Genomic DNA, 16,374 nt, shown 5'->3' on the forward strand with positions numbered 1-16,374 from the left:
ATCTGATTAATCAGTATGCATACTTACAAACTCTCATTAATAGGCAAAATTATAGAATGTTTTTTTTTTATTCATTCTCATCAGTATGACATGTCAGTCATTTACACTTTAAATGTAACACAAGGTAATGTAATACAATGATACTATAACATTAACATAAACTGTATACGGTAGTAAACATTCTGCTGATACAGTACACAAAAAGTCAGGTAGCATCACGGTCATGTCAACACTGCCCTTTGCTGGTAGGTAAACATGACTGCAAGGTATCAGTATCTAAATACTATAGCCAGGGAAGTTAGGAGAGTCACAAGAGCGAAAGTGTGTCCTTGTGTAGCCGCCGAGTTCAGAGCTCTTGGTCTTGTGTATATGTAGGGGTGATCCTACAACAAGGTCAAAACAGGAAATCAAAAACACATATTCAACAAACATATTGAAATGACACGGCCCCCACGGAGATCACCATCTCACTGTCAATGCTGTCAACATGGTCAGCACCATAGAGGTTTCTATCTAAGGTCAACACTGTCAACATGGTCAGCACCATAGAGGTTTCTATCTAAGGTCAACACTGTCAACATGGTCAGCATCATAGAGGTTTCTATCTAAGGTCAACACTGTCAACATGGTCAGCATCATAGAGGTTTCTATCTAAGGTCAACACTGTCAAAACAGTCACAAAGTATGTTGTTACCAACTGAACTTGCTCTAGAGATGACTGATTGAAGCACTTTAAAATATCATTCTTCTTAAAAACCTATTCAAGTGTGAATACAGCTTTAAAGTTTACACTTTAAAAATAGAGCTTTACACTTTAGAGTGTGAAATACAGCTTTATCTTTATTTCTTTTATTTATTCAGAATGGTGCAGATACATTACCGTTGGAGGACAGATGAGTGTCACAGAGTCAGTCAGGTTGGCTAGCTGGACTTTCTCACCATCCTGTTGAAACTATATAGGGAGAGAAGGGATTAAACTCGCACCATGTTCTCGCTTTAAAACATCAGACATTAACATTGTTCACACTGGACACATGAGGTAATTAATTGGCCAGCATGTGTACAGTAGTCTAAGAGTAGTCATGCGTCATGTATTAATATAACTGTCATGAGTCATGGGGAACAATGTTACGAAACTGTGCGAAAGTGCACATTTTGTATTTAGACACAGAATTAGACCCATGGCCTACACATCTGTAGATCCTCCCAGTCCCGGTTGATTGACAGTAACCTCTGCACAATGCCACCCCATCACTCACCATGTTGTTCCACAATCCTTTGGCCATTTCCTCATGACCTTTGACACTGAAATGGAAGCAGTCCGGAGAAAAGTAACTGAAGTCAACCGTACCATTCTACAAACAAAATCACAAAGAGTGTTAAACAAGGACTTAAAACATTTATTTTTAGCAGAATATATAATTCTAATTAACCCGGCAAGCTGCTGTTTTTAACCATGATGGCTGCTGCCTTTTATGCTATTTTAATGTGTTTTTTTTTTTTTTTCAACTTTTCACTGTTTTGTAGCACTTTGAGATTTGTTGAAAATCTTCATAAATAAAATGTATTATTATTATTATTATTATTATTATTAATAATAATAATAATAATAATAATAATAATAATAATAATAAATAGTGCATAATAAGCTCATTGTTCAAGTTACAATAAATAAGTCTTCTCTGTTTAATGTCATTAGTATTACTATTAGTGGTAAATGCATAAGACTTAAAGACTGTGGAAGTGCTGGGGGGGGGGGGGGGGGGGGGGGGTGTGCAATGTCCTGTAGTCTCAGCAGGTGTCATCGTTATTGCTGGTAGTAGTGCACTATGCCCTTACAGGTAACTTGGGAAGGTCTGTGCTTGAGAGATAGGGCTGAAGAACCACTGCAAAGTCATTCTTGAAGAAAGTTGAGGAGTTGAGGAGTTCCTCTAGCTTAGTCTGTCGTGCAAAACACAAAATGAATATTCATAAGCATTTCAAGGGCCACCCAAGACTGTCTCTGTCCTGAAATGAGACACCTTTGCACAGCCATAGACTACTAAACATTGAGGAGGTTCTCGTCATTTGTAATTCAGAATTGTCATCCATTTTGGATAAATGTGATAAGCACCTGGGGGCCTAGTGAACTATAACTGAGATAGTGAACCTCATACATGGCATGCTGCCATACAGTAACGTAACATATTGTATGATGAAATATGCATATGAGTACAGGAGCAAAATACAACAGTACAGAATTGGCAACTACTATCATCGTACAGCAATCTAGCACATACCTGGAAATCTCGTACAGCAATCTAGCACATACCTGGAAATCTCATACAGCAATCTAGCACATACCTGGAAATCTCGGTTGAGTGCTACAACTTCTGTCAGGTCTGTAGAGTTCTCGGCTGGTGTCACCAAACAGGAGCAGAAGAGCCTTTAGACAGAAGGAAGATAAGTATAAGTATAAGTAAGTATAAGTATACTTTTGATTCTGTGAGGGAAATTTGGTCTCTGCATTTATCCCAATCCGTGAATTAGTGAAACACACTCAGCACACAGTGAACACACAGTGAGGTGAAGCACACACTAATCCCACTAAACACACTCAGCACACAGTGAACACACAGTGAGGTGAAGCACACACTAATCCCGACGCAGTCAGCTGCCTGCTAGCGGCGCTCGGGGAGCAGTGAGGGGTTAGGTGCCTTGCTCAAGGGAACTTCAGCCGTTCCTACTGGTCAGGGTTCGAACCGGCAACCCTCCGGTTCACCAAGTCTGAAGCGCTAACCAGTAGGCCACGGCTTCCCCCAAATTAGATGAGAGGGTCTGTACAACTCACCGAGAACCATGTCTCATTCTTAACTTAAAACCAAAAACTAGCACATACCTGAGCACTGGGTACAGAAGATAAGAACAAGCTATCACATTTGTGTGTGAATGTTTATCATGGATAACAAAGTGCATTGAAAGAGTTGATGATAAAAAAAAGGCATACAGCACTAAACTAAACTAAGTGCAACACTTAAGTAAAGTCCAAGAAAGAGCCTATGTCCACTGTGGTCCTCTGCACATCAACTCAAAACAAAAAGGCATCAATGATGAAAAGATAACTATCTGCCAGTGATAATTGTGGACTGGTCAGTGATAATTGTGTGTGTGGACTGGTCAATGATAATTGTGTGTGTGGACTGGTCAATGATAATTGTGTGTGTGGACTGGTCAATGATAATTGTGTGTATTGACAGTGAAATACCTTTGTAACTGGCAGGCCACCGTTGGTTCCTGAACCTGTCTCAGTGGCTCCATGGTGAAGATTTGCACAACGTTCACAATCAGCCTCGGGACCTGGGAGGAGACAGGGCAGTGGAGAGGAGGGGCGTGGACAGAGCCTCAGAAATCTCCAAAATAACAGAGTACGAGATGAAGAGTATGAGATGAAGAGTTAGGTATGAAGAGAGGTAGGATTTGTCTAGCTTGTGCATCATATGACAGGACAACATCTACTTCCTGTGTGATGTCAGGCATTACCTCGTCCATCATCATGTGAAGAGACTCGTTGATGCTGCTTATGAAGTTCTCCACAGAGTAGAGTGTCTGGGGGGAGAGGGACACGTGTCACACAAGAATGGCATTCTAATTATGAAATGGACTGAAATGACTGTGCAAGTGACAGTGTATTAGTCGGTAAGAAGCAATTGTACTTTGTTTTTGCAGGAATCACAAATATCATTCATTCCAATCAGCACAGTGACAAGCTTCCAGTCCTCTGTAAAGTTAATGGCCTAAAAGAAAAGAAAAAGACAATACAGAGAAAATGATACATGATAAACAGACACACACACACAAGAGTGTAGCCATTCAGAGGGAGATATCTCCAAAGATTGTTAAGGCGGAGCAAGATACTTCGTCGTCGTTCATGTCTATGGGCACGAAATGGGGATCGAATCCTGTCTGCATAAAGAGGCGTGTCGATGACGTATTGATGAGCGTACGTTGCAACCGGCCAACAGCAGCGTCATAAATAACCGGCACACACCTGATATAAGGTCGATTTTCTCCAGACTGGAATGCTCAAAAATACTAAAAATGTACCTGAAATGTACAAAAATTTACATTCCTAACTAGAACCAAGACCTTAGCATATGTGGTGAAATTCTGAGCTATGCCCATAGACTTCAATGGAGCAGTCGCTGCCTCTGCTTTGCATAAAGGGAGATTTTGACCCCCCTCGTGCGATCCGGGTTCCCGGAAATGGCTCCTGATGAAATATCTTGCTCCGCCTTAACAATCTTTGATATCTCTACACATCTGCTATCCGCTGAGGAGTGAAAAGCACATTTACTGTACGGTAGTCAGAGAAAAACCGGCTTACGGAATAGTTCTTCAAGGTGTGAATCAGGTTTCTTGCTTGTGCAGGAAAGTCACTGTGAAAACAAAAAAGAGTAACTACATACATATGATGAAATGAATGAATGAACGAATGAATGCTGGACACAACATTTCCATAAGGTATCATTGAGGACATTTCGACACCACTGTTATCAATATGATCGTACCACGTAAATCAATATTTCATGCAATATCAGGAAATGGAATAATGTGTCCTTAACCTGCTTCCTAATTTGCTGGAGGCTATTCCTTATCATTTCTAACAACCTGTTGATTATTCTATGAATAAAAGCTTATTTGAATATGTGTAGATATATGACAATGACATGACCACTTAAATGACAGGAGGGGTCATGGTACTGTATAATAATAATAATAATACATTTTATTTAAAGGTGCCTTTCTTGGCACTCAAGGTCACCATACATAAAACATTAAAAAAAAACAGCAGAAAATAAAAATATAAATAAAACAACAGAATAAAAAGGCAATTGTCATCAGGTGGAATAGGCAGATGTGTTTTGAGTTGTGATTTGAAATGGGGGAATGAGTCAATGTTTCTGAGTTGGGTATTTGAAATGTGGGCTGAATGCTCCAATCCCCATGGTGATGAGACAGGTGTGAGTGCTCTGCTCTCCATGGTGGTGAGACAGGTGTGAATGCTCTGCTCTCCATGGTGGTGAGACAGGCAGAAGGGACAGACAGGTGTGAATGCTCTGTTCCCCATGGTAGTGAGACAGGTGTGAATGCTCTGCTCTGTTCCCCATGGTGGTGAGACAGGTGTGAATGCTCTGCTCTGTTCCCCATGGTGGTGAGACAGGTGTGAATGCTCTGCTCTGTTCCCCATGGTGGTGAGACAGGTGTGAATGCTCTGCTCTGTTCCCCATGGTGGTGAGACAGGTGTGAATGCTCTGCTCTGTTCCCCATGGTAGTGAGACAGGTGTGAATGCTCTGCTCTGTTCCCCATGGTGGTGAGACAGGTGTGAATGCTCTGCTCTGTTCCCCATGGTAGTGAGACAGGTGTGAATGCTCTGCTCTGTTCCCCATGGTGGTGAGACAGGTGTGAATGCTCTGCTCTGTCCCCCATGGTGGTGAGACAGGTGTGAATGCTCTGCTCTGTTCCCCATGGTGGTGAGACAGGTGTGAATGCTCTGCTCTGTTCCCCATGGTGGTGAGACAGGTGTGAATGCTCTGCTCTCCATGGTGGTGAGACAGGCAGGGGGACAGACAGGTGTGTGGAGGAGGGGACTCAGAGAGCGGGAGGGAGTGGAAACATGGAGGAGATCAGACAAATATGACGTGTGGGGCTGATCAGAAATAATCGGATGCCCGCGGTAACGCTTTATAAAAATATTTTGATAAAATTCGGGTGAAATGCAAGCATATTAGGCACATATCTCCGGATGGCTCCAATAGGCTAATAGGGCCTAGGCTAGGCTACTTTATAAAAAACATAATTTGCTGACTGCGTGTGGTTCTTGCCATAGCAGCTGGTCAGGCAGAGGCAGGCTGCTTTGCCTGAGTTCTTTGTTACATTACTCCAGAACTGTTCATCGCAGCGAGATGAAACCTTAATTGCGTGACAGGGCAGAAGTGGGGCTTTCCAACGAGACTAAACTCTTGCCTGTGCGATCAAGTATGAAAATTAAAAAAAAATCATGAAATTAAATCAAATTGATTCATATTTATAGTTTACCTGCGCCCATTACTACTCTCGTTTGAATTACTCGCGAACCCGTGATCGCATAGATATGGCAAGCATATCAGAAGAAAGAGGAGACACATGGCTATCTATTGGTACATCGATTGGTATATCGATGCTTCTGCGCTATAAAAACAGACAACGTGACTGCAAAATAACATCATGTACAAAAACCAACTCGTTTTTAGGCTACTCACGAACCCGTGATCGGATAGATAGGCTATGCCACGCATGTCAGATGAAAGAGGAGATAGAGAGCTACCATTTGATACCAAGTACATCCTTCTGGGTTATAAAACTGAGAAATGACATCAAAATAATAACTTCATATAGCTCGACTTACCCCACGTTTTTGTGTGTTGTGGTGGCAAGGCATGTAGCCTACATAATCCAACGCTATCATGTGTTTCTCTATGGCAAAGTTCATAATGCGGTTTTGAGATCCCAGCAAATTCCTGCATGGCATCCAATTCGAGACACACATTGCATCTTAATTTATTCGACAAAGAAACACCTTTTTGCCTTCATATGTTCATGACAGTAAAGTTGTTTTAGAATCATCATGAGTGTACACACATAATAAGACTGATTAAGTAAGGTGCATTATCATAATGTACTTTTTTATAGCATTGGCCTATTTATGGAAAACGATTTGGAGTGGACAACAAACTGACCTGTGTATCAGTGTTGGCTTTACATAATTTATTGCCATTATTAAAATAGGCTATCCTAATCTTCAAAACTTTTTGAGTAGTTTTCAAATAGTAGTTTTGATTCCCAAGTGCCACCCCAATAAAAAATCTGGACCCAGCTGGCCCCCCCTATAAAATAATCCTGGCTACGCCCCTGTGTAGAGAGTGTTTTTCTTAAACATAAAAAAAAAAGTTTGCTTATAAAACTTAAAGTGTTTTGCTCAGCCTTAAGGAAGATTTACTTGAAACATAAAATGTGTTTGCTTAGATATAAAAAGTTTGTGTTAAATTTAAAGTGTGTTAAGCTAAATTAAATGTGCTTTGAACAAAATGTAAAGACAGAATGTAAGAACATAATGTACCAGCTGTAAGAAACTGTTTGTCAGCAAAACAAAAAGCTGACTGGCAACTAAACAAAAAAAAAAAAAGCAGAACCAATATTTCATGGCAAGACATAATACCAAACTTGGACATATTCTGCCTGACCGAGAGGGGTATAAAAAGAGAACGGCCCCTTGTTCAGGGTTCTTTGTTCTTCTTTTTCATTTTTCTTCGGGTCGAGCCGCAGAGACTTGAACGCATTTTTCTTTGTATTTTTTATTTTGTATTTAATAAAAGTCAAAATCCCAACCTTTTATTAGGGGTTTGTAAAAAGACCGTCTAGCGTTTTCTCGTATTTTTCTGCCTCTCCTGTGTTGCTGAGAACCCCGGATGCCTTGCAATAGGGCCTCCTGCTCCAAAGATTTGACATCGCTCCGGGTAAGTAAGGCGTCCGTTTGAGGGCTACTTTCACTGTGCACTGTACACTGTATATGGGCAAAAAAAACACACTGCACTGACATACACAGGAGTAGCGAACTCAGCCAGGCATTTGGGAAGGAAAGTCCTATGCTCCAGGGCAGACAAAAAACCAAAAAGGCTTTGTTAGCAAATTTATTTGGTGCGACAAATTGTTTGTGAAGCTAAAGTCTAGGACCCGTCGTGGTCTAAATGCACATCACACACCCAAGCGAGGATACGGAAATCTGCCTGATAAATACAAGTGTATTTATAGATAGAATCTAAATTGTTATAGATCCGTTGTGGTCAATTGAAGTTCTTATATGTTACAAGAACTATCATTTAAAAAGGAGCTTTAATTTAATTTTGACAAGAATCCCCAAATAATAGGGTAGTTGATTTTCTCTCAATCTGGACGGCCAGACGAACGTCCGTAGTGAGTTTCTGACCTCTCTCAGATGTTAATGACAAACAACTCTTGCAAATACAGCTCTGAATTTCTTCCTCTTTTAGTGAAGTTAACCACATTTTGAAGTACGAGTCGAAGGGAATAGGGAACAGCGACTAAGAGATAGAAAGTGACTCCGAAGTAGTCCACCTTCCTTAGCCCCCAAACCCCAAATTAGGGAATTTGATTCAGATAGGGAGAGCCTCTCCATCAAGTCAATCCTCTTGTACAGCCTAAACCCGTCGAAAAGGGGCCCCCGCACCAGACACACACACTGAAAGATACTTCCTCTTTTACCCTGTGATATTATCACAGTCCGAAGACGAACACCAACAGGAGTAGCGATCTCAACTGTGTTAAAGGGAATCCCTTTGGACACCAGAATAGTCACAAAACGCACACCTCCTCTTTTACCCTGTGAAATCCTCACAGTCCGAAGACGAGCGCACCCACACCTACAGGAGTAGCGATCTCTACTGTGTTACGGGAGCCCCGTAGACACCAGAGTGGACACAAAACGCAACAAAGTAAACAGGAGGACTTTAAAACAACACCAAAAAACTTTCCCTCTGTCGCACGCACGCTATTTGTTTATCCAGCACCGGCTTTGCAAATAACAATGTCCACACACAAGGTAGAATATGTTGCACGATTTATGAAAGTACGATGTATTGCGACATCACATGCAAGTCAAATTTGTAGTTTCTTATGTCTCATTCCATTGAACTACACAGGCTCGTAGCAAGCGTGGGGGATGTGGGTGTTATAACGTACACAGTTTTGCTGGAACACGATTCTATCCCCCACACTTTTTGTCAGATTAAATTGAAAGTAAAATATGGAAATAAACGCTCCCGTAAAGAGTTGGAACCGTATCTCACACACAGAGACACAAATAGGTCTGTTGATTTGATTGAACGGTCATCCAGCCAATCACATCAAGTTAGGTGAAGAACCAGAGCCGCTCAGAGCGTCTTTCAAGGCTATGCTGCTGCTTGGGTCTGCATTGTAACGTCTGCAGTGAGCAGATTTCAGATAGAATTGAAATTATAATTGTTACCGCATTATGCTAATTTAGTAAACCAAAATTCACTGTCTGACTAACAGTTTTTGTCACAATGCAGGGAGTCAAAGTGAAAGCGGTGTGCGTGCACCAAGGCACCTGTTTCTGCAGGAAAACCTTTGGCTACTGTTCTCAGAGCATTATGCTTTCTCTGCCTATGATCTGCAGCTTTTCTCAAACTATGGGTCTCCTCAATAATTAACCTACTACTGCTCCACGTAGCCGCGAAATTAAGTTATGCCCGGTGCTTCACACGTCTGCTCATTTGCAGCATACTTATTCATGCTCACAGTACGTCTCCAAGACGCCTGGAAAGGAACAGCTCAATTACATCGCGTTCCATTTAGAACGTCTTATTTGATCTGATCTTACAAATGGCGGCATTAAGACACATTTGAGTTCTAGGCTACATCGGAGATAGAACGCTTATGATCGCTCATGCAATGTGTGCGTCCCTGCAGCAAGTGAAACTGGAGGTAACGTGGGCTAGAAGCAACAATAGTTTAAACAACAACGTGGCTTCCTGTAACTATCAATGGAAAAATTCATAGAAACTGCTAATCATAATCTTTAAATTGACATTAATTAAGCTGCCTATATGCAACACAATTTATTTATATTCCCTTTGCATATGTTTGGGTAGACTTCAAAAGTTTTTGAATTTGAGCTTACAGTTCTGTGTCCTTTACATTTATTTAATAGGTATTAGTGATACCTCGAAATTAGGCTGCTGTCTGTTAGGCAATTTATTGTAGCCTGCTAACCCATATGCACAAAACATAATTTCTGAAATGATTTCTTGATTTATAACATGAGATATGTCTCCATGTAGGGTAGTGTCAAATAGTGAAGTGATAGCAGGTAGCATGTAGGCCTACATGTCACATGAGCCACACATATGACGGGCGCTGCTTTTTCTCTCCCTCCCAAACTGCATTAAAATGGTGTTTTTAGCAATCAGAATTTCCATTTTTTTTCGGGGGAGAAACTCCCGAACACCAATATAGTCCGCACCCCTCTCAGAAAATACTTACAACGTCCCTGTAGGGAGTTATTTATAATTTGGCCAGAGTGTTTCATTTTCCTATCCCACAACCCCCACACTTTTAAAAAGCTCTGGAACTACAGACCCGCTACCCGATCTGGCAAACTTACATAGTGCGGTTATAGCCGATAGAGGGCCGCGAAGCTAATACAGAAGTGCCGTTCACCAGGTTACAAGTTGATGAACCACTGAAACGATTTTGGAAACATTATTTTAAGGTACAAAAAACTCTTTAGTGTTGCTTTAAATTGTATGGTGGACGCTGGACTGTGACAGATCAATACAAAAACCTTACCGACTGTTGGCTCCTGTAATGGCCAGGTTAAGTCCGGTCTGATTTAAAGTTGTGGGTTGTCCAGTTACACTGGACGTAGGAGAAGCGCCAATCACATTCGGGTTAAAGAGCTTCACAATATCTGGAGAGGAAGGAGGAACTTGCTCATTTTTAGCAAACTTGACTATCGTGAAACTCCATCAATCATGAACACAATAGACGGTTTCATTTCCCTTCCTGAAACAGAAGACATCAACATTCCAACTTACTTGCGAGGGTGATGACATTGTCATATGTCCCCTGTCCTCCAATGCTATAAAAGAAAACATGAAAACATAAAAAAATCATCTTTATGACCATGGGATAGAATATAACATATAATACCACACAATCAGAATCCGATTAACATTAAATCAATACCCTGTTGTCAGATGAATTCATTCCACACAATCAGAATCCGATTAACATTCAATCAATACCCTGTTGTCAGATTAATTAATTCCACACAATCAGAATCCGATTAACATTCAATCAATACCCTGTTGTCAGATTAATTAATTCCACACAATCAGAATCCGATTAACATTCAATCAATACACTGTTGTCAGATTAATTAATTCCACACAATCAGAATCCGATTAACATTCAATCAATACCCTGTTGTCAGATGAATTCATTCCACACATAATGTCAAAGGTAGTCACTGCTTCCATCTCTATTAATGTCCTTACAGACTGTAGCATAGGATGCTGTGATTATGCTATACACTGTGACCTGACTTCTTGAAATTGATTATATTCAATAAAGTATATAAAGTTTGTAATTTCAGAAAAAGCCCTTTAAAGTTACTCTACCTCCATGAAAGTTGGCGATATTCAATGGGTTCTTCCACAATGCTGGATGCATTGGCTGCAACACCAGTCTGAGATTTAAAAAAAATACAGAAATGAAAAACAAATGTACTCTCTTGCTCGCTCTCTCTCTCGCTCGCTCTCTCTCGCTCTTTCTCTCTCTCTCTCTCTTTCTCTCTCTCACACACACACACTCACACACACACACACACACACACTCACACACACACTCACACTCACACACACACACACACTCACACACACACACACACACACTCACACACACACACACTCACACTCACACACACTCACACACACACACACACACTCACACACACACACTCACACACACACACAACACAGAGTCTCGGTCTACTTACGGTCAGTGAATCCCCCAGTGCTGCGATGACCTTGATATCTGCAGCTTTCACCAACTCCACTGAAACCCAAACACAACCTTTCTGTAAAGCTCAATGGAGCGCCATTCACTGCACCATTGAATCGAAGAAGATACATCTGAACAGACCATCTGAGTCTGTACTTAAACGTATTCATTTGGCAGACGCGATTGGCCAAAGCGATTTACATGTCAATACAAGGACTAGTCTCCCCAGAGCCACTCAGGGTTAAGTTAGGGTGACCAGAGTGTCACAAGAGAAAACACTGCCTCAAAAGGCTATTTTGAACTAATGTGTGAACGACAGAGAGAGACGCAATGCAAATTCGCTGTAAACACATTTGAGGCTCTAGAAGAACAAAATCCTGGACGATTTTTAGGTCTCAAAAAGAGGACTTGTCTGGGAAAAAGAGGACGTCTGGTCACCCGAGTTAAAGCAACACCAAAGAACTTTCCCTCTGTCGCACGCATATGCTATTTGTTTATCCAGCACCGGCTTTGCAAATAAAGATGTCCATAGACAAGGTAGAATATGTTGCACGATTTATATATTAAAAAAGTAGCCTATGATGTATTGCGACATCAGATGCAAGTCAAATTTGTAGTTTCTTATGTCTCATTCCATTGAACTACAGATCCGCTACCCGATCTGGCAAACTTACATAGAGCGGTTATAGCCGATAGAGGGCCGTGAAGCAAATGCAGAAGTGCCGTTCACCCTGTTACGAGTTGATGAACGACTGAAACGATTTTGGAAACATTATTTTAAGGTACAAAAAACTCTTTGGTGTTGCTTTAAGTGCCTTGCTTAATTGCACAGCAGCCACCTGAGGCTGGGGCAGCAGCATGAAGTGGTCGACACTCACCTGATGTGGGCACAGATGAAGAGGGGCTCATGTCTGGACACTGGAAAGCACGCGGACGTTTGAAGCTCCTCGCTCTGGACCTGTCTGGGTCCACCTACAAGAGACAAGAGAAAAGGAACACACAAGTCATCAAGAGCCTCCTCCATTTCCCATTTCCCATCTCATACACAGGTCATCAAGAGCCTGCTCCATTTCCCATTTCCCATCTCATACACAGGTCATCAAGAGCCTGCGCCATTTCCCATTTTCCATTTCCCATCCCATCTCCCATTTCCCATCTCATTCACAAGGTTTTCCTACCCAAACAGAATCTGCGTCAGTTAGTTAGTCAGCTACTGATATGATGCCTTGGGTGTGACTTGTGTTTAGCTAGAGGTGAACTGCAAAGCTAGCTTTTTTTTTTGTTTTTCTGAGGAAACAATTAGAACAAAGGCGTGAAAGCAGCAATGAATGTGGACATTCCAGTTTTTTTTATTCTGCACAAGTAACTAAACAACAAATGGGTGTCTTGCTATGGTTTAATGTACATCATTCAACAATAACAAACAAAGAAACCGATGAGTAAGTCATTGCAGAGGTGTTCATTTTTTTTTTTATTAACTATTTTTACTATGTGTTGATTTAGGCCCTACCTGTTTAATTGATTGTTTTTGTTCTATTTTAGTTCAGATAGATAGATAGATAGATACTTTATTGATCCCCAAGGGGAAATTCAAGTTCACCTTAAAGGACTCTAGAAAAGACTGGATCCTGGAGCGGATCTTTCATGTGTCATGGTCTTATAGTTGCCTGCTACAGTGACTGTGCAGACAAATGATGTGTGGCAAGTGTATCATTTATATGGACCTAAAAATAACCAAAACCTAAACAAACAAACAAACAAATCTGGAATATCCACATTCATGGCTGATCTTCCATCACACCTTTTTTCCTTCTTCAAAGTGAAAGGTTCACTCCAGTTTCACCTTTACACCCAATCTATATAAAAGGATGATGTCAGCGCCTATCTATATCCCACCTATGGTCAATGGATATAATTGATGATGACAAAAACAGGTAGGGGCATTTGCCTAGAGTCCCTTAATTATACCTATGACAATAATGGAGAATATACATTAAACACATTATTATTATAGTTTTTTTTATCCAGCCACAGTCACAAATAGCCAAAGACAGAACATCAGGCAATGTCACCTGAACCAACACATGCAACATGTGAAATGGACTCTCATGTTTATATTATTTTATTCTCTCATTATTCACCTTTATCTCTTCTCTAAATGTTGACATTTTAAGCTTTACACAAACAATCCTATGTCCCATGCTGTCTGTGTGTGGACAAATGGAAAATCAAATCTCTTGATTCTTAAACACAGCTTTCCAAGTTCCATTTACATTCAAGTTCAAGGAAGATACTGTATGTCTTTCACCAACCCTTTAAACAAAACAATCAACAAGGGTCACTTAACAGCTGACATCATAATCCAGAGTATAGTCATGGAGTTTTGGTAGTCAGGCTGAATTTAAATACTTTCTTTCATTTAATTACTTTCTTTACTTGATCCGTTACCTCACATATTATTTGACTGACCTTTCTTAACTCCTCCTCACTGAAGTTCTTCACAGCCTCTTTAAAATTCTTCAGCCAGCTGTTTCCTGAGGGGACATTTATTGCACATTATAAACAATAATATGAATGATGGAAGGTGTTTAAGGTTATATTTTACACAACAAATGTAATGCAAGTTTCAGCACTTTTGCACACAGAGGAGAAATACAGAAATCCTCTCTAGAGCCATAAAGAGAGCTCATAAACACGTTAGTGTTCCTTCTATTCCCTCTCACTCACCTTGAACACATCTGGAGGTCGTTATGAAGATCACACAGAAAGCAAAGAGGACCCTCATGACTACATACAAATATGTCCAGTTCTACTGCTCGTCTGTTTGTAAAACACCTGACGAGTGGTAAAGGTAGCAGGTGTGCACTCTGACGGAACAAGTTTTACTTGACCCCTCCCACACAGACTACTCGTATTAAGGGAACGAACACCTCAGCAAGATGGAAAGACTAGTGTGTGACAGAGACAACAAGGAGGCGGACTTTTGCCCATCAACAGCCCCCTCTGCCTTGGACAACTGCCTGTTAAGGTGTCCATAGTAACATTGCTATCAGTTGCTAAGTTCTTCAGAGTGGGGATGGATTGACACTGATGTCAGATGGCAGCCACTTTGGACAACACTCCCTGAGATCTAACAGGCATGTAATGAACATGCACTGTGAGATATAACAGGCATGTAATGAATGTGTGCACTGTGGTTGTATGGGGCAATGTAAATGCAAAAAGGCAGCATTAAAGTGTACAGTACTGTGCACCTGTTCTGGTGACTGCAGTGACCAAAACAGTGCTCTGATGGGGCCTGGGCCCGCGGTTTTGTCACCCCAAAGGTCAAGGCTTTTACAACAAATGTAAATGTACTTTGGTGATTTTAGAGTGCTGATATGTAACCTGTTCAACTGTATAATATTAATGTTGCTTTGGGAACTTCAAGGAGTTTAAGTTCAAGTTTTAAGTTTCAGATCCCCCAAGACACCATCCACTAGGTCTCATTAGGAGCACGTCCCGACGTTGTCAAGCATGTGGGGGCCATGTGACATGTAGGCCTACATGATCTACCTGCTATCACTTCACTATTTGACACTACCCTACATGGAGACAAATCTCATGTTATAAATCAAGAAATCATTTCAGAAATTATGTTTTGTACATATGGGTTAGCAAGCTACTATAAATTGCCTAACAGACAGCAGCCTAATTTCGAGGTATCACTAATACCTATTAAATAAATGTAAAGGACACAGAATAGTGACAGAACTGTAAGCTCAAATTCAAAAACGTTTGAAGTCTACTCAAAAATATGCAAAGGGAATATAAATAAATTGTGTTGCATATAGGCAGCTTAATTAATGTCAATTTAAAGATTATGATTAGCAGTTTCTATGCTTTTTCCATTGAAAGTTACAGGAAGCCACGTTGTTGTTTAAACTATTGTTGCTTCTAGCCCACGTTACCTCCAGTTTCACTTGCTGCAGGGACGCACACATTGCATGAGCGCTCATAAGCGTTCTATTTGAGTTCTACATGATGGAAATCTTAGTTCTCAGATGTAGAACTCAAATGTGTCTTGACCCCGCTGTTTGTAAGATGAAAATAAGATGTTCTAAATGGAACGTGATTGTATTTAAGACATTAAGATCTCCAGTAGATGTAGCACTACGACACATTGACAGTGAAATGCCGCCGACATTTGTAAAATCAGATTAAATAAGACGTTCTAAATGGAACGCAATGTAATTAAGCTGTTCAGATCTTTTCCAAGGTCTTGGAGACGTATGTGTGCTGACTGGGCTATGTATAACCTAGTTGATGACACGCACCCCCGCTTTCACTTTGACTCCCTGCATTTCTACATTGTCAGTCAGACAGTGAATTTTGGTTTACTAAATTAGCATAATGCGGTAACAATTATCATTTCAATTCTACCTGAAATCTGCTCACTGCAGACGTTATAATGCAGACCCAAGGAGCAGCACGCAGCCTTGAAAGACGCACACTTTGAATTTGATCAGAGCGGCTCTGGTTCTTCACTGGCTAACTTGATGTGATTGGCTGGATGACCGTTCAATCAAATCAGCAGACCTATGTGTCTCTCTGTGTGTGCGTTATGGTAGATACGGTTCCAACTCTTTACGGGAGCGTTTATTTCCATATTTTACTTTCATTTTAATCTGACAAAAAGTGTGGGGGATAGAATCGTGTTCCAGCAAAAGTGCGTACGTTATAACACCCACATCCCCCACGCTTGCTACGCGCCT

At 40.9% G+C, this 16,374-nt stretch overlaps 1 protein-coding gene across 1 annotated transcript; it reads right to left on the reverse strand.

The window, feature by feature from the left end:
* Positions 1-49: 49 nt before the first annotated feature.
* LOC143134865 (phospholipase B1, membrane-associated-like) lies at positions 50-14,480 on the reverse strand. Its single transcript, XM_076295557.1, has 16 exons — positions 14,348-14,480; positions 14,090-14,154; positions 12,499-12,592; positions 11,616-11,674; positions 11,239-11,306; positions 10,654-10,697; positions 10,406-10,526; positions 4,364-4,415; positions 3,693-3,773; positions 3,520-3,585; positions 3,245-3,336; positions 2,344-2,425; positions 1,840-1,941; positions 1,260-1,355; positions 881-952; positions 50-383 (listed from the first exon to the last, which is right to left on the reverse strand). The coding sequence occupies exons 1-16, from the start codon at positions 14,403-14,405 to the stop codon at positions 270-272; spliced, it is 1,266 nt and encodes a 421-aa protein (XP_076151672.1). The 5' UTR covers positions 14,406-14,480; the 3' UTR covers positions 50-269.
* Positions 14,481-16,374: the final 1,894 nt, after the last annotated feature.

Source organism: Alosa pseudoharengus, unplaced genomic scaffold (genome assembly GCF_046254945.1).
Source record: "Alosa pseudoharengus isolate Yale_2024_CS ecotype anadromous, Long Island Sound unplaced genomic scaffold, YU_APseudo_1.1 YU_APseudo_1.1_scf_2, whole genome shotgun sequence".
Lineage (NCBI taxonomy): Eukaryota > Metazoa > Chordata > Actinopteri > Clupeiformes > Clupeidae > Alosa > Alosa pseudoharengus.

Bases quoted from the DNA above. Each gene is read 5' to 3' on its own strand.
- LOC143134865 (XM_076295557.1), bottom strand. From the start codon at position 14,405: ATGAGGGTCCTCTTTGCTTTCTGTGTGATCTTCATAACGACCTCCAGA. The intron at 12,593-14,089 runs GTCAGTCAAATA...TGTCTCTTGTAG, and splicing joins GTGAGGAGGAGTTAAGAAAG to GTGGACCCAGACAGGTCCAG. The intron at 3,774-4,363 runs GTAAGCCGGTTT...CTTTTCTTTTAG, and splicing joins ACACCTTGAAGAACTATTCC to GCCATTAACTTTACAGAGGA.